At 44.7% G+C, this 24,604-nt stretch overlaps 1 protein-coding gene across 1 annotated transcript in view; it reads right to left on the bottom strand.

Moving 5' to 3' along the window:
• PAPOLA (poly(A) polymerase alpha) overlaps nt 1–24,604 on the bottom strand; it is an 829,479-nt gene that overhangs the window by 595,378 nt on the left and 209,497 nt on the right. Inside the window, exon 11 of the mRNA XM_086937747.1 lies at nt 9,864–9,984. Coding sequence (XP_086793873.1) covers nt 9,864–9,984 — 121 coding nt within the window. The remainder of the gene's footprint in view (nt 1–9,863; nt 9,985–24,604) is intronic.

The following is a 24,604-nucleotide window of genomic DNA, read 5'->3' as shown; positions in this document are numbered from 1 at the left end:
AAGGAAAATATGCAAATATCCTTGCTTATCACTAGATGGCAGGAGTATGTATATAAAAAAGGCACATTTGCTATGAAGTTGAAGTTTAGTTTTCCTAAGCAATTATGTCCTGTGAAGACAGGCTAAGCTCGCTCCTATCTACAGTGTAAAATTACCTCTGCACATTTTGAAGACTGTGTAAGATGGGCAACTATGGTTTGGCCGGTGTGAAAAGTAAAACATTTGCAAGAAAGTGACCGACTACAAATACTCTTTCTTTATGCACTATGATGTAAGGGCACTTTCCGGAAATAACATGCAACTCACTTCTCTCTATATAGTGATGGGATTACCCCATGAAGGAGCACTTTTCACGTGAGGTGTTGTATGATATCAGTATGCTCCTGTTCTCAAGGCCGACCCATAAAGAGTGTAAAGACGCATTTTAAATTTCCAAGTTGGTGCATGAAGAATTCTAGGTGAATTCATTCTCTTCTAGCCCTCCATGAAAGTTTTAATAAAGACACTATAATGTGGACATTATGTGGTTAGTTTTGTAAGTAAGAAGGAAGTGCTAGTATAGACATTTAAGTCAAATCTGACTTTTAGAAGCACAGTTATTATTGCAGAATATATCTTACATATTCATGCAGTGGGTTGAGTGAAAAAAGTTACAGAAGAGAACAAATTCACATCACCAACCACGATTCCTGGTAGGGAAACACGAGCCCATGCTATGTTATGTTAATAGGTTTATAGAGAACACAAATCCCAAATTGTATCACATACAAGTCGTACGTGAGGCAGAACAAGTGTGATTAGACTTCGGAGCAGAAAAACATATTTTTAGTAGTTTCCTGAAGATTAGGTTGCGTACGGAAATATAAGGCATGGAGTCACACAATTCAGATGCAACATGGGAGAAACGTATTCCACCCAAATGTACTTTTTTGCTTCTAGGAGTTCTTATTAGTCTGGCTGCACTACACCACAGGGTGCGTTAAGGTAAGTACCACTTAAAATCTTGTAAGAGCGGCCCAACCTGGTGCAGGGCTTGGTGAGCCCAGCATAGGGCTGTAAAATTAATGTGTGCCCTGATTGGTAGCCAGGACAAGTCTCTTAGAGTTTGGGAACCTGAAAAAATTTTTAGGAACATTTATCAGCACCAGAGCTGTTGCATTCTAATGAGTTTGCAGCTTATTATGGAAGCGATTTTGTGAGCCTACATGTATGGCATTACAGTAGTCTAATTTGAAATCTACTAGGGCTATGGTAACAGTTTATCTTAACTCCATTGGGAGGAAGGGAAGAATTTTTTTTCGGTACACTTAAAGTGAGGAAACGAGAAGACATTACCTGAATTGCATGGTAAATAAAGGCTAGTTTGGCGTCAAAAATGACCCCCAAGTTTCTTGCTTTCTGGACAGGCAGTGGAAGACGCCCAAGATTGGGGGGGTCACCATGTTGTATTCAAATAGGAGGCATTGTTGCCACGCAGCAAATCCTGTTTTTTCAGAGTTTTACCTTTAAACAGTTCATTTGCATCCAGCCAGCAATACTGCCCATAAAGCTATTAAAGTAAAATGCAACTTTTCCTGGATCGGAAGAAATCAAAACCACTATTGGAGTGTTGTTGGCTTAAGCGAATATGGAGAAGCCATATAAATGAATACATTTAACCAGAGGAATGAAATAAACATTGAAGAGGGTAGGACTTAGCGAGGATCACTGAGTGACTACACATGGAAGAGTAAAAGGGTCAGAGGTAACCACCTGTTCCCAATCAGAAAGGACGGAGCGGAACAGTTTTAGAACAGTACCCTTGATGGCAATGTTGTAAACGTATCTAGGACCCTATTTAAATATTCCCGATTCATGCCCTTATGCGGTTATAACAAATCATATCCTTATAAAGGCATAAGATTCATAACCATATTTAGTCATAGCCAATGCAGTCCAAATACGGCAAGGCTACTCCCATAGACTCCTAGACAGTGCAACGCGTTCTTTAAACAAACCAAGCCTCCAGCAGCCCGGGAATTCCCCCTGCTTCTGTTTTGATTTGTCCTAGAACTCCTGGAGTCCTGAAAGAACTGCAAGTTCTTAGTGACGTCTTATGTGCAACCTTACTTCAAACTCGGCACCTTCCAGGTATAAATATACCAGCATCTGCCTTAAGCAAACACACGGTGGTTTGGAGCAGATCGGCTGTCTACTTACCCGAAGCCCAGCTGATGAGAGTGCCGAAGGAAGCCGACCCTCCCATTGACGCACTTAGAGAGACACTGTCTTTTCTCCTGCCGAGAAATCCAGCTCCAGTGTTTCCAGTCACCCTTGCGGGTTGCTGGGAGATCGAGTCCTGAGAAAGAGATACAAGACCTCCTTAATTCTGTAACCAAGGTACAGAGCTGATTAGATCCTTAGAGAATTCTTGATTCAGATTCTTGTCAAAAATAACTTAACTTAAACTGCAGCTCACTTACTCCTTCCCACGTACTAGGCTTAGGTTAGGTACACCGGAATAGGCGTATCTTAGAAGCACCAGTTGAGCACGTTTAGTTAATGATTTTAACGATGTATATATTTTATCCATTTTAAGTATCTTATGGCTCAGAAACCATATAAATGCTTTTACAGTATTATTTCATAATACTACTTTTACTGTACGCACTTTACTTCATGATAAGTATTGCAATTGTGGCAATTCATTTCTCTTGCATGAGAAAGAAGACTGCTCAATAAATAACCACTTTTATTGAAAACGCCCGTCACTCTATTTCTCTGCACTCCTGGTGAAACTAAGCATGCATGATTGAGTGAAATAGCCGTCTATTGTTTTCACACGACTCTGGAGATATACTCCTTATTCTAGGGGGAGCAAAGTTGTCATGTTTATGCGGTTGTCAGACACTAATCCCTTCTTGTACATTCAGGAAAGTTAACTCCTTCCTGTTCACTCGAGAAAGTTTCTAGTGACCTCTTAGCTAGCTGGCATACCTAATTAAGTCTAACATATTCAGTAGAGACCTAGATGACCTCAGTCCTACGTCTAAACTACCGTTTATGTTATTCCAATGCGCAGAGCCTATTGGGAATATAGGAACTACACTACATGGCGCCCAAAGTTTGGTAAGGCGATAATCTAACGCTAGATACATGAGTAACTCAGAAGTGCTTTTCACACACACACCTTTTCCCGTAAAAACTCCAATAGACGTCTGGAGTGGGTAAAAGGTCAATATCCGCCAGAACTTAGTAGGATGAGAATCCTATGTATTAGTTTTTGGTTTAGTCAACGTTGAAGGATACAGTGTTCAAAATATTGTGCACCTAATCTTTGTTTCCTCAAAACATACTCTGCAAACTTTCTGTCAGTGAGAAAATGTCAGATAGTGAGGAAGAAAGGGAGAGAGCTAAATTAGCAGCTCAACTCTTAGCGGAAGACACAAGTCTCCAAAATGATGACCAGAATGCTATAATCATCCCGGTCAATATAAGAAAAACAATAACTTTGAAACTTATAAAAAATGGAGTATCATCAAGAGGTGGTACGGTCATATTTGTGGTAGAGGCCCATGAATATCGGCAGACAGAGGTATTCTATTCCCGGATACATTTTCCAGCAGCACATGCTGTGACACGCGAGTTCCACTACTACAAAATAGAGGAATCTCCAGAGGAATACGCCCCTTTTGAGGACGTTGAAATTCCACTAACATACCAAGAGCACCAGCTCTGGTTTAATGGCGCCCTAAAACATCAAAATCACATTACCAGGCTCGGTCCACTAGGTAGACCAGGAGCCACATGGCCGGTTCTAGCCAGCTATACACCACATCCCGTCATTGAAAAAATGTCAGACCGAGAACTTTTAGTTCAACTACAAGAATTAACAAAATCATATCGACAATTAGTTCAATTAGGAGCAGCATCTGTGGCGATCTGCCAAAAATTGAAAGAAACAGACATAGCAGAACAACCTTTTGAACTTGTCAGAATAATTGAAAAATCCTATGAAGAACTAGGTAGAGATAGTTTGGGTGGGAAACCACTAAAACCACAACGATGTTTTCGCCACTTGAATTCTCGCTCCGCTCGATGCGCTTGCGCACATCGATAGGTCGCGAGACCTAAAAAAATACACACTTGATAGAAAATGGGCAGTGGCCCAAGCTCCTGCATTATATAAAAATCATGTAGGATGGGATGAGGATTCTCCTCACCATAAAATTCAGTTAAAACACCAACCTACTGCACAAAGGCAGTATCCTGTCAAGCATGAAGCTAAAAAACAAGTCGGGGAGATCTTTAACACTTTGAAGATGGCGGATGAGAATGAAGTGGTCAACCGTGGCGAAAGCAGCTGAAAGGTCCAGCAAGATCAGGGCTGCCTTTCCACCTCCATCTACAATGGCCCAGATTTCCTCTGTGGCTGCTACAAGAGCGGATTCTGTACAGTGGTTAGATCTAAACCCAAGCAGTGATGGATCAAGAAGGTTAGTTGTTTCAAGGAAGGTCATGATCTCCTGGTTCACAGCCTTTTGAAGAATCTTCACTGGTAGAGGGAGACGTGTTATTGGTCTATAGTTCTTGATTTCAAGGGGGGTTGAGTGAAGGTTCCTTCAAAAGAGATAATGTAGATGCTTTTTTCCAGGAAACTGTCCAGAAATAAGAATCCTGTAAAGAAGCGTCGTAAGATTAACTGAAATGGTCTTAGACACATGGTGAAGAACCAGCAGCAGGATGGATCTGAAGAAATCTATACTAGTTACTACCTTTTCTCCGGGAAATGAGGAGAAGGAGGTAATTGTAGTCTGGTTTTAACTAGATTTAGTAGTGTTGGTTTCCTTGACCTTCTATATCACTGAGGGCAATTCATTATTCTTCACTGTTTTCGTGAATTCAGAGAAAATAATATTTACTTTGGTGCTAAAGAAATTGGCAATTTTATCACACCGTTGTTGATCAAGAGTAACTGTATTTATTGCAGAAATTAGATAGCGACTTCACTGTACTGAAGAGCTCTTTGGTTGAACTGGCTGCTTTGGTTTTTTTTCTGTGAAAAATTTCCTTTCAGTTAGACCAATTTGTATTTTGTATTTTTATGAGGGTTTTATATTTAGTTGCTTCCTCCGGGCTGTAGTTTAGCCTCCACAGCTGTTCTCGACACCTGCATTTCTTCCTGAATTCTCTATGCTCCTGGGAGTATCAGGGTGCTGAGGGTTGCACCCTATGGTTTAGTCTAGTTTTTAGGGGAGCTAATTGAGAAACTGTAGCATCTATCCAGGCAGCATAACTGGCAGATGCTTGATCAATACTGTTGTTAATTAAAGGGTGGGACTCAGGAGATTGTTTCATTTCAGATGGTCAATTTTGTTCCATGATCAGTACTGAATCACTGCCGGTGCTATGTGCATGAGGGCGTTTGCCGTGGGGATAGTTTAAACATAATTGCCCTATGGTCTGTCCAGACCACAGGCATGACTTTCGACCACCAGATCAGAACTGCTTGAGATAATACCATCAAGCGTGTGCTGCCACTACTCCAAGACACTTAGTAAACACTGTGGGTGGAGACTTGACACCAAATGGCAGAGCTTCTTTAGAGCTGGCACATACCTAACGTACTGGTGGTAAACTGTATGCAATGGGGCATGGAATTAGGAATGACTAAATTACTGAGATCAAAGGTGGCCTGAAGTCATACTACTGAAGTGGAAGGACTTTTGATTGGAACATTATTCTGCAGTGGATTAGCTTGATATCCATGTTTAAGAGTTGTTAGTCTAGGATTGGCCAGAGCCTTCAGTCTTTGTTTTGTATATGTAAGAATAAAAAAAATACACGGGCATAATATGAGTTGGCTAGGCTCACTGGCACTTAAGTGTGCCTCATCAGACATTTACCAAGAGAATAAAAGAGGGAAAACTCACAAAAGAGAAAGGACGGGGAGGACTAAGACTGAAAAAAAGTCACAAATGGTCAAAGCAGAAACAGCAAGAGTGTGATAAAGGGGCAAGAAGCATCAGGTAGTTGATGAGCATTCAGCTCACTAACATGTAATAGTAACGGCCGCAGGCTTCTGAGCAGATCTTTAATCACAGTCATTTGTTCTTTTACACATTAAACACTGAAAATACTCAAACAGAGAAACGTCATCTATTACCACTTTTAAGAGTGCAAGCATCTCTTCTAGAAGTGACAGGTGCCAGAAGCCATTGGTTAGAGATTATTTTCTTCCACTGGAATAAAAATAATTTTCTTCCACTGGAATCAAAATAACTTTCATCCACCCATGACTGGTGGAGTGTGATCAAGAGTAGCTATGGAGTGCCAATGTTAGTTGTCAAAGACCTTCTCTTGATTGGGAACCTCTACATCTGGCTCTGGGTCAGATGCATAAATGGCCACTGCTTCCCCTTGGGCTTTGAAGAAACTAGACGTTTCCTCTAGTGGCTGTCTTCTTGAGGGTGTCTGAAATGACAGCCTCGGATTACTTGCCTGCTAATGAAAAGCCTCCATGATTTACTGGTCTCTGCGCCCTTTTAAAAAAAAAAATTAAATATTAAATCTACTCTCTGGGCAAGGAGATGCTTTCCAGTGAATTCAACACTAAAGGGATGCTGCTGGACTTGAGATTGAAACTTAGAGACTGACCGCTATGCATGGCATCTCAGTAAAACTGCGGTGTTGATCTGACAAAAGGATTGTCAGAACTATCAACTACATATTTGATTCCCGCACTGAAAGGGACTTCTTATCGGCCTCAGAAAAATGATGGCTCGAGGTTATTGAGATTCTCAGTGGTAAATCTAAGAACAGTTTTTTAGCGTGAGGAGATATTGATTGGTGCAATCTGTGTGTCCTTGTCTCTGCTTGAAAACATTCTTCTTCCTCAAAAACCTACATGGTGACTACTTGCTGTGCAGCTACCTGTTGAATAACACACCATCCTGAGGTTTCATAAGGAAGGGGAAGATAGCCTCCAAAGTTCAAAGGCTGCTTCCTCTTAATTTAACCATCTATCATGGGTCCTTCAATGCTCCAGTACTCGTGGTTGGTCTAATCATCTTTTTTACGCCCTAACCAAACTAGAAGCCTCGGCCTGTAGGAATGTTTGCATGTGAATCTGGATAATTTGATAGTTTAGGACATTGATTTTTTAGGAATCTGAAATAAGTGAATTCTTTTACAAATTGCTTGGTAAAACAGAACTGTGGGCTTCTTACATTTAGTCTCTGCATGAAGAGGGTTCTTTAAATGTGGTTAGGCAACAATATGACAGTTTACTGGGTTGAAATTAATCAATGCACAACATCGGTCTGTGGGCCGCAGTTGTCAGAGTCCTCAGTAGTAACAAATTATTCCTGGTTATTTTGCCCATTTTTTTATGGATTTAAAAAAAACAGACCCCTTCTTCAAACACTCCTATAGTCTTGGGGGCATGTATTATGTTTCTGCTTCATTTTTGACTGTGGCAGCATGGACAGGACAATTCTCTAATGTTCAGCGTGGTCTTGTTTTTTAACCCAATCCTCCTTTCGATGTCACAGTGAAAACCAATAGATAGAAGGTTATATGCTCGCGCTCTATTGTCAACAGTAACAAGTAGAACTTATTAGGACTGCTACCAGGGATAAAACTGACGTCTATCTATCGTCATAAGTAATGCAATAAAACCCCATCAACAGAATAAATACAATATATCCAGAGCAAAATCAAATTGTATACAAAACATCTGTCAAATAAAGTATCAAATTCCAAAAGTAGGTGTCAGTCTTCTTCTTTAATATTCATTGCAGCTTTTTTATGATTGCTAGCCAACACGTGTTTCGTCTAATATTAGCAGTTTATGCATTTAGACTTCATCAGGGCAGCAATTATATTTATGAAACTGCTGACACCACTGACTCTCTCTTCCAAGTGGCGCCGTACTCACGCTGCCACCACTGTCGAAAACCTGCAAACTTACTCGATGTTGCGACCAGACTTTGCCCTTACGAGGGTTTCGTTTATTCCATAAACAAAGGTGCTACTTCTTCGTTGAATTGACTGAACCTCAAATTTACCACTTCATTGCGCCACTTGGAACAGAGAGTCAGTGGTGTCGCCAGCAATCAAAATTAAGCAAAAGTGATGAAACCTAGGTGCAGTAGAAGAGGACATACCACAGAAAGAACTTGGCACCTCAGCAAGTCAAACTGAATCAAACAGTTGAATAGGGACATGCGAGATCTTGTGGGCAACTTCTCTCTAAACACCTAGCAACAGGGTCAAGCTTACTAATGACTTTACCTGGAAATTGAAAGACTGAGTTAGGATGCCTTCAACCACCCCATGTAACTGGTGCAATACCCATATGCAAGATACAGGACAGACAAATTAAGTTCTCAAACCTTTTGAACAATAACAAAGAAAGGAACAACATATTAGGAGGGACAATAATAGGTTCCCAACTGTGGAAGTTGACCAGTCTCCTGTGTGACAAAAAGCCTGTCACACTAAGCGCTTGAAACAATATGCCCTTTTATGGTGTATATACTTTATTTAAAACTTTTCTACTCACTCTGTCAGAAATTCTCTTTCTCACTTGTTTCCATATTTTATTTTTTACATTTAATGGAACCTCGAAATTTCTCTCACTAGCTTATTGCACAGAGCATCTCAGCAGTGTAGTTGATCAGCAAACCTTGCATAGATGTGCTGTAAAAAAAAAAAATCAGGCAGCTCTGCATAGCAGGCGCAACAATAGCGAGCCAAAGGCATGACAGTCTGCACCGCGACATGCTGCTGGATTTTTCAACAGCTCAAATATTTTTTTTTAAAACTAATGAAGAATACACTTTGCGTGTTAGAACCCTTTTTTACATTGAAGTCTCTACGCTTTCCCTTTCAACTAAGTTACCTAATTCCAAATGTATTACAAATGTCAGTCATCGTTTCCATGTAATGACTCAAAGACCCCACCCCCTGCTTTTGCCCGTACGGTAATTACCTCATGCAAAACCTGCCACTTTTAGTAGGCATGGAAACCTGGTCACACACTTAAGACAACTCTAGTACCTGGCATCAATAAGATATTCCAAACAGGACGAACCACAAATAGTCACCTTTCTCCATGCCAAAGAATATGTCCAAAATAATATCAAAACACATTAAATGTGCGCCTTTTGTATGCCTACTAATCCTGTATTTCGTTATCCATATGAAATGTTGCTTGCTTTCCTAAGGAACTGGCGTCTGCCCAATTCTGTCTATTTTCAGAGACACATGTGTACCAAGTCTCTCCTGTCACTTACTTGAAGGCATGTACATTAACTAATTCCCTCAATAAGCTATTAAGTGGTTAAGATCATATAGACCAGATCATGGCTTTTGAGTAAGTGGCAGAACCTGGATGCCATTACGGTGATAAAAGAGCAAGGTTTTGAAAAGTTTAGATACAAAGTGTATGAAGAGACATGTCAACAAATCCTCAGCTCTTGAACAGGTACAGTGCAAATGAAGGGTATATACAGAACTCGGTGCAGATTATTAAAACAAATTTCAGGTACAGGTCATGAAAAAAATCCTCTCCACAGATAGTCATTTTGTTATGCCAAAAAATTGCTTTTATAACGGTCTCAAAAGGGCCAAGAATGGTGGAGAGGGGACTGGGATGTGCACAAAATTGGCAAGACAATTTAAAAATAGCAGCTCCCAAACTTGTAACAATGTTATGCAAGTCTTCGGACTAATGGGATTTTAGACCAGCCTGACTTCACAAACTACTCAAAATAAATATCAAATAGCTAATAATTTTTTTTTACTAATTTACAAAGGCCAGCAAAGGCAGGAAGCAATCTTAAACTGCATAGTACTTCTGCTATAAAATGCATATTTACCTTGCTTAAACTCCTCAACCATGACCATCCGTGTAGAAACTGACACATTGTAGGTAGAGTTCTGCTGTGGGTATGCTGGAGTAATTATAGGCATAAGATGATACCTATCGCTGGGATTCACCTAAAGAAAAAGGGATAACTGAGATATTAGGAACATTCTTATGCTCAGCAGAACCAGAGCATGCCAAGCTCCCTTAAAGATGTACCTACAAAACTTTGAAAATTGTCATACATCTCATCACTCTTTCAAAATAATGAAACATGGTTTTTAAAGAATTTGATATAAGAAAATGTTAGTTACTTGTAGTACGGATTCCTATAGAAGGCTGGCTCTTTATATAATGGACCAAAATGAAGTACACTGTGTAGGAAGACGCCAGTTGGCGGACAGAGGAACAAATGACAACCCAAATGCTCTCTTTTGTGATTGGGTGGACGAGCAGTTATGCCTATGAGAGGGTAGTGCTAAGCATTTATTGCACATACGAAGGCAATGAGACACACAAAGAAATACTACACAAATTTATAAAAACTGCACAGATTTCTATATGAATATAGATAGCAAGATCATCAGAATAAGGTACATAATTTTCGAGTTATGAATTTTTACAGGTTTCAAAGGATGTTGACCTTTTCTACATGGCCACTACTTCGCATTGTCTTTAGTTCGCATTGTTAGTACGCAGAAACCATAACTTCGCATTGTTTTACTGCTAATGACCGTTACTTAGCAGGATATCCACATCTTTGTTTTTATTTGAAGATGCTTCTATTTCTAAATAACGTAGTACGACTCTGAAGATGCAAGAGCAGTGGAAGGTGATCCATGAGTAGAGAGGTAAGTGGGGCTGTGTGTACGGTTGTGTAGGTGTAGAGTAGTGTATTTGGGTGTAGGGTAGTGTAGGGGTTCTTGAAGGGTAGTGTTTGGGAGTAAGGAACGGACTGGGGGTAGGGGCAGGGTTGTTGAGGGGGTAGCGTTTTGGGATTTAGGGTAGTGTTGTGGTGTTATTGTACTTTAGGGTAGTGTTGGGGTGTTGTGCAGGGTAGTTTTTCAGTGTAGGTAATGGACTGGGGGTTGGGGCCGGGGCGTGCAGGGGGTAGTGTTTTGGGGTTTAGAGTTGTGGTGTGGTGTGGTATTAGTGTAGAGTAGGGTAGTGTTAAGGGTAGTGTCTGGGTGTTGTGCAGGATAGTATTTGGGTGTAGGGACAGGACTAGGGGTCGGGGAAGGATTGTGCAGGGGGTAGAGTTTTAGGGTTTAGGGTCGTATTAGGGTGTTGTGCAGGGTAGTGTAAAGAGGGGACTGGGGGAAGGGTGAGGGTCATGCAGGGGGTAATTTTTTAGGGTTTAGGGTAGTGGTGTGGTGTTTGTGTAGTGTCGGGGGGGGTCGTGAAGTGTAGTGTTAGAGTGTAGGGTCAAGGAAGGGGGGAAGGTCGTGTAAGAGGTAGTGTATTAGGGTTTAGGGTAGTATAGTGATGGTTAGGTAGTTTAAGGTAGTGTAGTGTAAGCATGATTTTGGTGCAATGCTATAAATTAGCATAAACCATAGTACATTTATAACCATTTGCTTTATAAATGCATGCGCAGTTAAAACTTGCAAAGTAATGGTTTTGCTAAGTAAAAAACATTGCACTAAAATCATGCGAAGTAATGGTATGCGAAGTATCGACATACATCCAGTTTCAAACCCTTCCCATCAACTTAAGGTGACTATGGGGCAAGGCTACACCAAGAGGTCACTTCAGGAGGCTTTGGGGTGTCTGGATGCAGAGGATTGTTTTGGCGTCAGGTGCTCCATTCACTTTAATGGGAAGGGTCCATATAGAAAGTGGCTGCAAGCTGTGATTGTAAGGCAAGTCCGGTTAAACCCACAAGTGGGTTTGGTCCTGGAGATGCTCAGGCATATTTAACACAGTTGGTCCCCTTCTCCTCGGGCTGCAGGGCTCGGGAGCAGTGCTGCCTTTAGTCGCCGGGTCTGTGCTGTAGGAGACACTCGCAGTCAAAGGGGCCAATAGAAATAGGTTGTGGCCAGTGATTGGGAGGCCAGTCTAGGCAAGCCAAAGGTGGGCTCGGCCTTTGAGGGTCTTGGGACCCCGTTGGCAACATCACCTCACTCAGACTCAGGCCGTGGGGCATGGGTGCAGAAGTACTTTAAGGTGTTGTGGGCGGCAGTCAAAAGCTCTCTCTTTGTCTTGGTTCTGCAGAAGAGAGGCAAACCGGACAGCTGGACCACTCTCGATATGGGACCCACTGTCCCTGAAGTCCCCGACGTGCAGGTCGGTTTTAGTCAGGATTCCTGTCCCAGGCTAGACACAACAAGCCTTGGTTGCTGGGGTCTGGTGAACCGGGTTTTGTTGCTGTGCATCTCCGGTACGTCAAAGTGTCCCCACACTTGAGGGAGAACGGATCTGACTGTGGGAGCATAGCGACCTCTTCCTAGGCAGCTGCAGAGTCGGCAGTTCCGCTGAGTGTCAGGACGGTGAACTAGACCTTGCTTCTTTGGTGGCTGAAGGGGAGTAGCTCCTCTCCTTTAAGGGAGTTCTTTGGCGATTTGCGAAGCACTGGCAGCCCTCCTGGTTTCTTTGGAGTCCACACAGCAGCGGGATGAGTCTGTTTCTCCACAAGGATGGGGTACACAGACAGGCTGGTAGGGTTGGCGCCAAGTCCATCATCTCCTCTTTTCTCAAATCAGCAATCTTCTTTGTTTACTCCTTCTTTGTGTCAGATGAATCTGAAGTCCTGGCATCAGTGCCACATAAATACTTTATTTAGGGGATTTACAGAGTATTAAGTAGGTCAGACATGCATCTGCGGTGGAAAGCTCGACAGGACCAGTCAACCAACACACTACAGGTTGGTAGTTTTTCTGGGGGTACTTCTTAGGTACTCTCTGGGTGCATGTGTTAATAAATCCATCAATAGAATATGTGTGGGTTTAATAATATGAGGTGTTCGATTCCAAACACCGTAGGTTTCAGTGAAGCCATTACTTCGCTGGCAACCTCGTTTTGACCAGTGCCCAGTACGTACCCTTATCACTTGTATCGTGAGTAATTGAACGGCCCAGCACAGGGTCATACCTGCTCCTGAAGATATGTCCTCAAATGTAATATAAAGAACCCTGCCATAGGGCTGTTAGGCCTGCTGTAGGGATGACTTACAAACTTTACATGCAGTGTGAAGGGACAGGGTGTGTGCCATGTTGTGTTTCCAGTTTTTAGAGCACAATGTCACTCCACCTGCAGTGGCAGTCTGCATGGGCTTGGTGCTGGGTCCATTAGAGTGGCACAATATATTCTGCAGCTCTTAGGGGACCCTCCTTAGTACCTATGCCCTAGGTACAAGGGGAGCCATTTATTAAGAAATCCAACATCTTAATTTTGGCCGAATAGACTTTTTGGGTCAGGGCCCTTAGGGTCATTCTCAACATTGCTAAGTTAGCATGAGCTCTGCTGCCATGATGCTGCGTTTGCGCATGTTACTACATGACTTTATTTTGCAAGACTCTGTCTCTTTCACATGAGAACGGTCTGCTTTCTGCGTTCTCTGCAGTTCCTGGAGTTTAGTCTGAACACGAAGTGCAAGATCGAAAAACATGCCACTTGTTATTCTGTTCTGGTCAGTCCCTATTACCTAGCCAAAACATGCTAAACCAAGCTGCAATGCTAGAGAGCTCGTGCTTTGTTATTACTGAGTAGCATGTTGTTCACACACACTTGAAGGGAAGCCTTTCCTTGGAGAAGAGATATGCTGTTCCTATGATGTAAAGCTACCATCTAGGTTCTAAGGCAGCGGTTCCCAAACTTTGCGCCGTGGCACCCAGGTGCGCCACAAGAACTTGCCAGGGGCGTCGGGCACTTCTGGGGGACGTGTGAAAGATAGCAAGCTCTCTATAAATACGCCTCAGCTTTAGTTGCATTTCTGAAATGTGCACTTGCAGCCCGAGTAAATGTCTTGATTAAAACCTTTTGTATATTTACCAGCAAAGCTATTGTTTTCATCGCCCCTTCACTCCCAAAACGTGTCCTTTGTGTGTATCGGAAGACATCCAGTTAGCAAATGTGACTTGCGGGCAAAGAATGTTGAATGCAAGGAAAGAGCCCTTGGAAGAGGGGCACAGTTGAAAATTCTAATGAAACCTTCCACTGAATATACATGATAATATCCTATTCATGTGTGCTGCTGATTTGCAGATCACTGAGCGCAGTGTGGTTTATTCAGGTTCATGGCATGCAGTCCCCTCCTCCCCCCTTTGAAACCGAGCACTGGACCAGGGTAATTCTCGCCTTGGTGCCTACTCTAACCAGGGTTCACACTCGGCAACTCTGGGCATTAGCTTGCCTCATCTCCATCACGGCCCCCCACAAACGTCGGGGATGCCTGGTTTCACCTTGGAGATACCCAGGAGGGAACATCTCACAGGGAAAGCCTGGACGGGTTCCCCAGCGGTCTATAGCGCCAGGACGCCTCCGGGTAGCAGTGCGCTTTACAAGACACACACACATTTACATTTACAATTACCTGCCAATTTCTGCCAAGAAAAAAACAACGCACAACTAAATATTAATTACCTCCCTGCTCTCAGAAAATAGTGCCTATTTTCTATCGTCTGGATCTAGTAATCCGCTCAACAATAAAATAAACAAAAATTATGGTGGTGTGTAGCAGATAGGGAGGTGCATCCCATGTGCACTGTTTATTTGCACGTGAAAACTATTCTTATTCAAGATATCTGGGTAACATTTCCAAGCCCTTGCAGTTACTTCTCTGTTGCACTTGGAAGCTAAGAGCGCTTGAGAAGCCTTGAACTGGCATGGCTGAGAAGTTAGAGATATTTTCCTCACCAAAACCATTGGGGTTTTATAACGCTCAGCTGTGAGAGTTTGTGATTGTATGGGGGTGTTTGAGATGACTGGATAACTAAGTTGTGTGAGTTGTAACTTTTCCTGCCAATACAAACAAAATGCTGCATCGTCAGTTGGCTTATCTTCAAAAATTAAAACAACCTTCTTACGCTCCCTCCTCACTCTTTCAAATATTCATCACTCTGTAAAACGTTTGGAACGTGGTAGAACACGTGTGCGCATAAACACCTACTCATCTATACTAACGAATATGCTACTTGCCAGAATGCATCTGTTCTTGGCATGGAGGGCTGCTGACATTCATATCTGTGCATAGATCGCCGCCTAGTGTTGGGTCCGGATGATTGCACATTGTTGTCCTGGAAGAGTCTTCGAAGTATCACGAGATAGGTGGCTCCTCCCCTGGACTACAGTGCGCATGGGCATCCTCTCCATCCCCAGATTGTTTTTCGCCATTGTGGCAAAGATGGAGTGTAATACCGTAAGTGATGGCCATGCTAAGAGTAATTCTGAGTGCTGCAGCTGCTACAGGCGCCGGGGAGGAGGGCGGGCGATATGAATGTCAGCAGCCCTCCATGCCAAGAACAGATGCATACTGGTAAGTAGCATATTCGGTTCGAGGCATGTGGGCTGCTGAATTCATATCTGTGCATAGAATATATAGCAGTCCCTCCATTAGCGGCGGCCGCCCGTGCCAGCTGCAGCAGTCTGAAAAAGTGTTTTTAGAACAGCCTGCCCTACAGCTGCCTGCTCTTTGGAGTGCACATCTACGCAGTAGTGTTTTGTAAACGTGTGTATGGTAGACCATGTGGCTGCTCTACATATTTCTTCTAAAGGAATGTTTCCAAGGAAAGCCATGGAGGCTCCCAACTTTCGCATTGAGTGGGCTCTTGGGGGAACCGTTACAGTGCGCTTAGCCTTTTGATAGCAAATCTGTATGCACTTAACGATCCACCTGGCTATACCTGCTTTGGAATGGGGGTGCCTTTGTGTTGTGGCGAAAAGGCAACAAACAGTTGTTTTGTTTTCCTAAAATCTTTTGTCCTATCTATGTAGTACATCAGAGCTCTTTTGACGTCTAGTGTGTGGAGCATTCTCGCTGCCACTGACTCAGCATTCTGAAAGAACACTGGCAGTTCTATAGTCTGATTCATATGGAACTGTGAAACCACTTTAGGCAGAAACTTAGGGTTAGTGCGGAGTACCACCCGGTTGGAGTGAATCTGTAGGAATGGCTACTGGATAGTTAGTGCCTGAAGTTCACTAACTCGTCGTAGCGATGTGATTGCTATTAGGAAAGCCACTTTCCACGTCAAGAATTGAATCTTGCATGAGTGTAGAGGCTCAAAAGGTGGACCCATCAGCCTGGTGAGGATCACATTTAGGTTCCATACAGGTGCTGGTGGGTGTCTGGGAGGAATAACTCTTTTGAGTCCTTCCAGAAAGGCTTTGATGGCAGGCACTCTGAAAAGTGAGAGCTGCTGCCTGTTTTGGAGATAAGCTGCTATTGGGGACAAATGTATACGAATGGAAGCATAGGCCAGATTGCATTTGTATAGATGTAACGGATAACAAATAATGTTGTGAGTAGATGCATCTAGCGGATTAATGTTGTTGTTGGCACAATAAATGACAAACCGCTTCCATTTTCCCGCATAACATACTCGAGTGGTGGGCTTTCTTGCCTCCCTTTTGATAGCCATACAGTCAGGAGGCAGGTTGAGGTAGCCAAATTCTAAGACCTCAGGAGCCAGATCGCCAGGTTGAGCTGTTGCGGATGTGGATGCTGAAGGTCGCCATGGCTCTGTGTCAAAAGCCTGGGTGTGAGGTGCAGCCTTTGATGCGGTACCACGGAGAGTTCTAGAAACGTGGTCTACCATGGTTGGCGTGCCCACGTTGGAGCAACCAGGATGAGAGTCATCGAGTGTTGCTTCGGCTTGCGTGCCACCAGCGGTATCAGTGGTGCTGAGGGAAAAGCGTACGCAAATATGCCTGACCAGTTCATCCATATGGCATTTCCCTGCGACTGTGGGTGTGGGAACCTGGCGGCAAAGCTTTGGCATTTTGCGTTTTCCCTTGTGGCGAACAGGTCTATCTCTGGATGACCCCACTGCTGGAAGTACGGTCGGAGTACTGATGGATGTATCTCCCACTCGTGCATCTGGTGGCTGTACCTGCTGAGCAGGTCCGCCATCTGATTGTCCTTGCCTGGGAGGTGTTCCGCCATGAGGAAGATGTTCCTCTGAATGGCCCACTTCCACATGCTCTGAGCCAGATGAGACAACTGTGGAGAGTGTGTACCTCCCTGCTTCTGTATGTAGTACATGGCTGTCATGTTGTCCGTCCGGATCAACACAACCTTGTTGCACAAATGTACCTTGAATGCTTTCATCGCCATGAAGATAGCCATCAGTTCCAGAAGGTTGATGTGCATCTTCCTCTGCTGTGCTGTCCATAGTCCCTGCACTGTGTAGTGGAGTACATGAGCTCCCCATCCCTGGAGAGATGCGTCCGTTGTCAGTATAATTTGTGGCACAGGCTCTTGGAACGGTCGCCCCTGCAAAGGTTTTGTGGATTCCACCAATGCAGAGAGTTGTATGCGCGACCGGTCACCAACACTAGGTCTTTCAACTGTCCGTGAGCCTGATTCCACTGACGTGCTAAGCACTCCTGAAGCGGACGCATGCGGAGTCTCGCGTGCAGGGCTATGAAGATGCAGGAGGCCATCATGCCTATCAACTGCATGAACACTCGTGCTGGAAGCGAGTGTTGTGGTTTGAATTTTTGTATCAGCAATTGCATGCTGTTGATCCTCACTGAATTTGGATGTGCTTTGGCTGCCAGAGTATCTATTGTCGCGCCCAGATACTGCCGTACGTGGGCGGGCTGAAGGTGGGACTTTGGATAATTCAGTGAAAACCCCAGATCGTGAAGAAGGTGAATGGTGTGGGACATGTGGGCGGCACATTGCTGGGCCGACTTTGCCTGGATAAGCCAGTCGTCAAGATAAGGGTAGACGTGAGCGTTCTGTCTCCGTAGGTGTGCAGCCACTGTCGCCAGGCACTTGGTAAACACCCTGGGCACTGTCGTCACTCGGAAAGGGAGGACCTTGAACTGATAATGCTGATCCTGAATGGTAAACCTGAGGTATTTTCTGTGTGACGGGTGTAGCGGTATATGGAACTATGCATCCTTCAGTTCTAGTGTTGAGGAAATCTCCCTGACTGAGTAACGGTAGAACCTGCTGTAATGTGAGCATGTGAAAGTGTTTGGATAGAATGTACTGGTTTAGGGGCCTGAGGTCCAGTATGGGTCTGAATGACCCATCCTTTTTTGGGATCAAGAAGTACAGCGAGTACACCCATGTACCTTTTTCTTCCACAGGCACGAGCTCTATGGCTCCTTTTTGCAGCATGCTGACTACCTCCTGCTGCAATAATTGTAATTGCTCTGTGGACATAGGACGGTGTCTTGGGGGTATGTTGGGTGGAGTGGACAATAGCCGTTCTGGATAAGCTGCCTCACCCACCTGTCTGTAGTGATGGTTTTCCAGACCGGCAGGAACTGTTGTAGTCTCCCCCCGACCGGTGTGGTATGGTCGGGGGGCAGTGACAAGACGTCACTGTTAGTGGCGGAGGATCGGGAGCTGTTTCCACAACCTCTGCCCTTGGTGCTGTTTCCACGATATTCACCCCTACTGTGTTTGTTGTAGGTGGTCTGCGTGCCTCCTTTACTGTATTGTGTATGCTGGGACAGCTGGCCTCTGGAAGTTCCTCTATTGTTGGAGCGAGGAAAAGAACCACCCCTGAACTGCTGCGACTGTAGAGCCCCCAGAGACTTTGCAGTCTCTGTGTCCTTTTAATTTTTACCAAGGTGGTGTCCACCTCTGTGCCAAATAAGTGATCAGGGTTAACAGGCTGATTGAGTATGGTAGTTTGTATCTCGGGCTTGAAGCCGGAGATTCTCAGCCAGGCATGTCGCCGTAACATCACACTTGTATTAATTGCCCTGGCTGCAGTGTCTGCTGCGTCTAGCGCACACTTAATAGACGCGTTTGATATAAGTTTCCCTTCTTGTATTAGCATCTCTGCTGCCTCCTTATACTCATCTGGCAAGTGTTGTAACAGGGTCTCAAGTGTATCATAATGAGCCCTGTCTTATCTGGCTAAGAGTGCCTGTGTGTTGGAGATTCGCCAGATATTGGCCGCTTGAGCTGCCACTCTCTTCCCTGATGCTTCCAGCACTTTAGATTCCTTGTCAGGGGGAGGAGCATCACCCGTTGTTTGCGAGTTCGCCCTTTTACGGGCATTGGAAACAACTAGAGAGTCCAACTGCACCTGTCCTTTGATATACGTAGGGTCCACAGGTGCCGGTTTGTATTTCTTCTCAATTCTGGGGTTTATTACCCTTGCCCTTGTGGTCTCCTTAAAAATGTCTCCAGCATGTTTCAGGACACCTTTCAGCATGGGTAGAGTCTTGACAGTTCTCTCCAAGGTTGAGAAGGTGTCAAACAAAAAATCCTCTTCAATAGAGTCAGCATGGAGCTGGACATCATGATTTTTTGCTGCCCTCTCAATAAGTGCATTAGACGCAGCCGTGTCTTCTGTAGGAGAGGTTTTAATAGCATAGACATGACTGTCTGGGGCAGTTTGTGGATCCCCTGGGTCAGCAGCGTCTGTCCAGGGTTCAGTGTGATCTTCTGGATCAGATCCTACAGGATAACTGTAATCCTCATTGTCACCATCCCCTACCTCCACATCTGAGTATGTGGGTGAGATAGGAGCAGTGTCTTGTCCATGTGGTGGTATAGGTTCAAAAAGAAGAGGTGACGTAGCAGAATCCCTCTTTTTCTTTAATGGAATTTTATATGACTTCATAGGCTGTTCTGGGGCGATCTTTCGCTTGAAAATGGAAAGTCTAGCCGTCTCAGCGTCAATTAATTGCCTCGACTGATCTTCCTGCGGAGGCCGTCAATGCTTGGTGGCTACTTCCGTAGTTGTAGGCTTCGGCCCCATGGACACCTTCTTGGTCGCTTCGACGCTAGTCTTAGGGGCGAACGCCTTAGGTACCACTTTCGGCGGCAGTGTGAACTGGATGGTTGCCGACGACTTTGGAGGTTTACTGACCGGCTTCGGGGGTGGAGTAGCCTTCGGCCCGACAGTAGTAGCCTTCTCTTTAATGCGTTTCAGCGAGTCCGACACCTGCTTCGAAAAAGAGGCGGATGGCTGTGTTGACTCGACGGGTTCCTTCGAGCCACTGCCAGTCGTAGACTCGAGGTCTATACTGCTCTTAGCCTTGTCGAGTCGACGTTTAGGATCGAGAACTTTCTGAGTTTTGAGTCCTTTGTTTGTGTCGAAGGCCTTCGGCGCCGACTTCTTCAGGTCGACGTCCTTGACCAGTTTCTTTGGTGCCCCGATCTTCGGCTCGACACCCTTTAGCGACCTCCCCGGGTCGATAACACTCTTGTTTACGACCAAAGTAATACCCACTTTCGGTTTCGATTTTGTTTCCAGTGCTTTCGGTTTTGTAGACACTGATGCTTCTGGTTTCGATTTCGATCGGTCAACCGATGGCTCGTTGGAAATGTCCGTAGCCGGGCCTTGAGGCAAGGCTGTAGAACCAAGCGTACATTCTTGGGTAAGGCCATGTGGCGATCCCTCGACCTGAGCCTTATCAAGTGTTTTGGTTGCGGCGCCCGTACTAACGGCTGAGCCTAGCTCCTCGCTTGAGCTATCTTCCACGGCCCCAAATGCCTCATCGTCGACGACGTCGTCTTCAGTATCGACCATTTCCACATCTGCGTCGTAACTGGAGTCGATCTCCGATGCAGGATCAGACAGGTTCTCTTGAACTTCCTGCTCGACTCCCTCATCATCCTCGGCATCGAAAATGTTCACCGGGTCAGGTGCTGTCTGCTGGGCCTCCTTCCGCGCTGCGCGTCGAAGGCGAATAGTCTTCTTGGAGCGGAACCGAGAACAAGCCATACAGTTGGCTTCATCGCGATCCGGAGACAGGCACTTGTTGCACACCGGGTGGACATCGATGTGAGGATACTTGGAGTTGCAAACGGGACATCTCTTGAACGGGCTCCGTACCATGATGGATCGTTGATAAGGCCTCTGGCGTCGACCGGGCCTTCAGTGCCGAAAAGCCAGGCGGCTCCTCTTGACGTCCGGCTCGGGGACAGAGCTGAAACAAGTACTGGGCACCGATCGCAAAGACAATACCGACGATAACTAAAGGCCTTTTGGCCAAAAAGAAAGTTTTTTTATTGATTACGAACTTGAGTTAACAAATATACATCCGAACCCAATGGAGGAAAAAAATCTGAGGATGGAGTGGATGCCCTTGCGCACTGTAGTCCAGGGGAGGAGCCACCTATCTCGTGATACTTCGAAGACTCTTCCAGGACAACAATGTGCAATCATCCGGACCCAACACTAGGCGGCGATCTATGCACAGATATGAATTCAGCAGCCCACATGCCTCGAACAATACGGTTACACGTGCGACTCACGAATCAGCACGAGTCCGTTTGGAGGGGAGTTCACAGAACTGATGGTCCCACTGTTCATACTAGGAATGTTCATGACCAAAGCCTGCTCCAGTGTCAGCTACAGGACTCAACAGACAGCAGCACTTTGATGAAGGTGCTTACTTCAATTATTAGTCACTTAACACAGCTCTAGAATACATTTAAAAGAGATCTCAAATTATATTTGCTGTTTGAAGCATGTACAGATCATAAGGGCTATAAAAATACCAGCTTTGGGTGGAGTTGCTTATTTTTGGACCAGCTGGGACTTGAAACTACCGGTGGTGCTGGTAGAAAACTGGTCAGGTGGCAACCCTAATGCTTGTTTATTTACTGCTGGGGTTTTTCTGTACATGCCACTTTAGCACAGTCTGTCTGTGATGCACAACCCCCTGGTGTTTTTTGAACAACCATTGGATGTCTTGGTAAGCAAGCAACCAACCACCGGACAAAAGAGGAGAAAAATGGAAGTACTCCAGAGGCCGGGCTTACATCCCGCCAAAAACAACAAGCGTTAGGAATGCATTAGGGCTCGGGTTTGTTTGAGTTAGAGATAATGGCATTGTAAATGGCAATGTGTTTTAGGCATGTGTTTTGGAGTGGAAACATGTGGTTTGTGTTGGAGATATGTGTGTTAGATTGGAATGTTATCAATGGTGGCCTGCTGCACTTTAACGCAATATATTTAAAAGGTAAAGTGCAGCATAGTGCGATAGGTACAATAATATTTGGTGGATGCGTTATCAATTGGTGTGTGCATTGATGTGTGGTGGATGTGTGTGCCTGTAGGAATTGTGCAGTGATGGATGTTGGTGTTTGTGTTTGGTGGAAGCGTGTAGTGGTGGCCTGAGGTGTGTATGACTGGTGGTAGCGTGCAGTAAGAGCTGTTAGTGAGTGTGGCTGTCAAGCGTACAGAGCTGGATGGTAATGCATGTGGTTGGTGAAAGGGTGCACTGACAGCTGTTGATGATTGTGCCAATTGAAAGAGTGGCTGGTGCACTGTCAGCTGTTGGTGTGTGTGTGTGTGTTTAGTGAAAGTTGCACTGACATTGTTTGTTGTGTGCGTGAGTGTTTAGCGACACTGATGCATGGTCATGTTTGTTTTTGGTGAAAACGTACATTGATGGTTGTTGGTGTTTGTGCCTGGTGAAAGCATTCATTGACAGGTGGGTGTGTTGTTGTGTGTGTTTTCTGTGTAGTGGTGAGAGTGTGGGGTTAAGTCTGTGGGGGTGAGCCGGGGGGGGGGGGGGGGGAGTGTGTGGTGGTGAGTGGTGACGAGTGTGTGGTGTTGAGAGTGAGGTGTGTGGTTTGTGTGTGTATGTGTGTGGTGTATGTGTGTGTGGTGTGTATGTGTGTGGTGTATGTGTGTGTGGTGTATGTGGTGTTTTCTGCACACTCACACACGGCCCCTACACATTCACACACTACTCACCTGCACACTCCCAATGTCACCCTGCATAGTCACACACTACTCACCTGCACACTCCCAATGTCACCCTGCATAGTCACGTACTACTCACCTGCACACTCCCAATGTCACCCTGCATAGTCACGCACTACTCACCTGCACACTCCCAATGTCACCCTGCATAGTTACACACTACTCACCTGCACACTAACACAATGTGCACTCTGCACTCTGCACTCACAATCTTCACTCTGCACTCACAATCTTCACTCTGCACTCACAATCTTCACTCTGCACTCACAATCTTCACTCTGCACTCACAATCTGCATCCAAAAAAGCATCCATTTTTACTTCAACACTGCATCCTCTTTGTATTTGTGAGTTTGTTTTAATAATCTCTGGCCTGACTCTGTATGCATTTTCCCTGAAATCATGCAAGTACATACTTATATGCTGAAAAATAACTATAAACTTCTCACAATGTCCCTCCAAATCTATTGTGTTCACGACCACAGAATGGGAAAGGAAGATTCGCACACGTAAGCAAAAAAAAAGTTTGGGGATTGGTCCCAGAATTCCCAGTTTGATGTGTATGAAATTCTCTTTGAACGCATTCCAAAAATCCATGCTGCCCCCTTCAACTAAAATTAGCAGATCTGCGGCATTAATAATATCTCTATCTCTATGGGGAGAATGGCGGCAGCAGTGGGGGTGTTCGTCAATTATACGCTGAGGAACAGAGGCTGTCTCCCCTTCTTTTGAACTTGGTATTGTGAGGCGAGCGATTCTTTACAAGTGACACCGCCGACAAAGAGGAGACGATGGGAAAGCAGGTCGAAAGGAAGTAGCCTTATGACTTTTCAAAAAGAGCACTTTCTGAGGAAAATAATGGAGGAGCGGGGCGCGTTTTTAACACCAGTGAGACTGCGTGCAATGCACGGCAACTTGAGAACCCGAGTTGCTATTTATGTACAAACACGTCCATTGTTCCCGCCCTTTTGCATAAAGTTCAGCCATAGCATATTTTCTATGTTTTAGATGTCATCATGGCTGAGAAAAAACCTGTAACACAAAGCGGCCGCTGTGCTTTACAAAGCGGCCAGACAATTCGCATGCCTGTGAATTAGCATCATGTAATATCATGTATCCGACGTGGAGAGAAAAAGACCGTGTACTTTATTGCATATCATGTTGCAGGAAAAGTTCAAAATGCTTTCACGCAATAGGTGACTGATAGTTGCTTTGTGCTATTCCGAGACTGCATTAGAAAGCACGTGGGAACGGAGATGAGAGCAACTTCCTTGCAAACTAGTGTAATATAATACATATGCAAATAGTCTGTGTGAAGATGCAGACGAACGCGCGCCCGGCAAACGCACTGCAGAAACGTGTCCAGACCATCTGGATTCCATTACAGCGGCTCCCTGACAGCTCCTAATTTAAATTAATGGACTGCCGTGCGCATAACCGCACAGAAAATGCAGGGACTGGCAAACGAAAATTACACATGGCCTATTGCGTTAAGGATACTAGAAAGACGGCACAGCGAGGACCAATTACAATGCAGATACCAGAAATAACTACCGACAATCTCGCGGACTGAAGAATTTTTGCTACACTAATCTGAGCCCCAAAACAATACGGCTCGAAGCTCCGCCCCACTGCTTACGCAGTGGTGACGTAGGCCGAGCCCTAAAAAAATGACATAATGGGGAGCCGAGAACAGCGGCCGATAAAGGGAGCCACAGGTTGAAAAAGTGTGGGAACCACTATGCTAAGGTATGGGGTCTGCTGACAAAGCCCAAAGATCTTCCTTTATATAATTAACCTCAACTTACCAAGGGGAGGGTGGTTAGGCCTTATACTCCTTTTTCCACGTTCTATATATAATTTCATCAGCCTTTATATTCTATGGTATTGTAACAATGTTAACTA

This window comes from Lissotriton vulgaris, chromosome 9 (assembly GCF_964263255.1).
Source record: "Lissotriton vulgaris chromosome 9, aLisVul1.2, whole genome shotgun sequence".
NCBI classification, from domain to species: Eukaryota; Metazoa; Chordata; class Amphibia; order Caudata; family Salamandridae; genus Lissotriton; species Lissotriton vulgaris.
The sequence above is the reverse complement of the archived record's forward strand: the minus strand, read 5'-3'. Positions and strand labels throughout refer to the sequence as shown.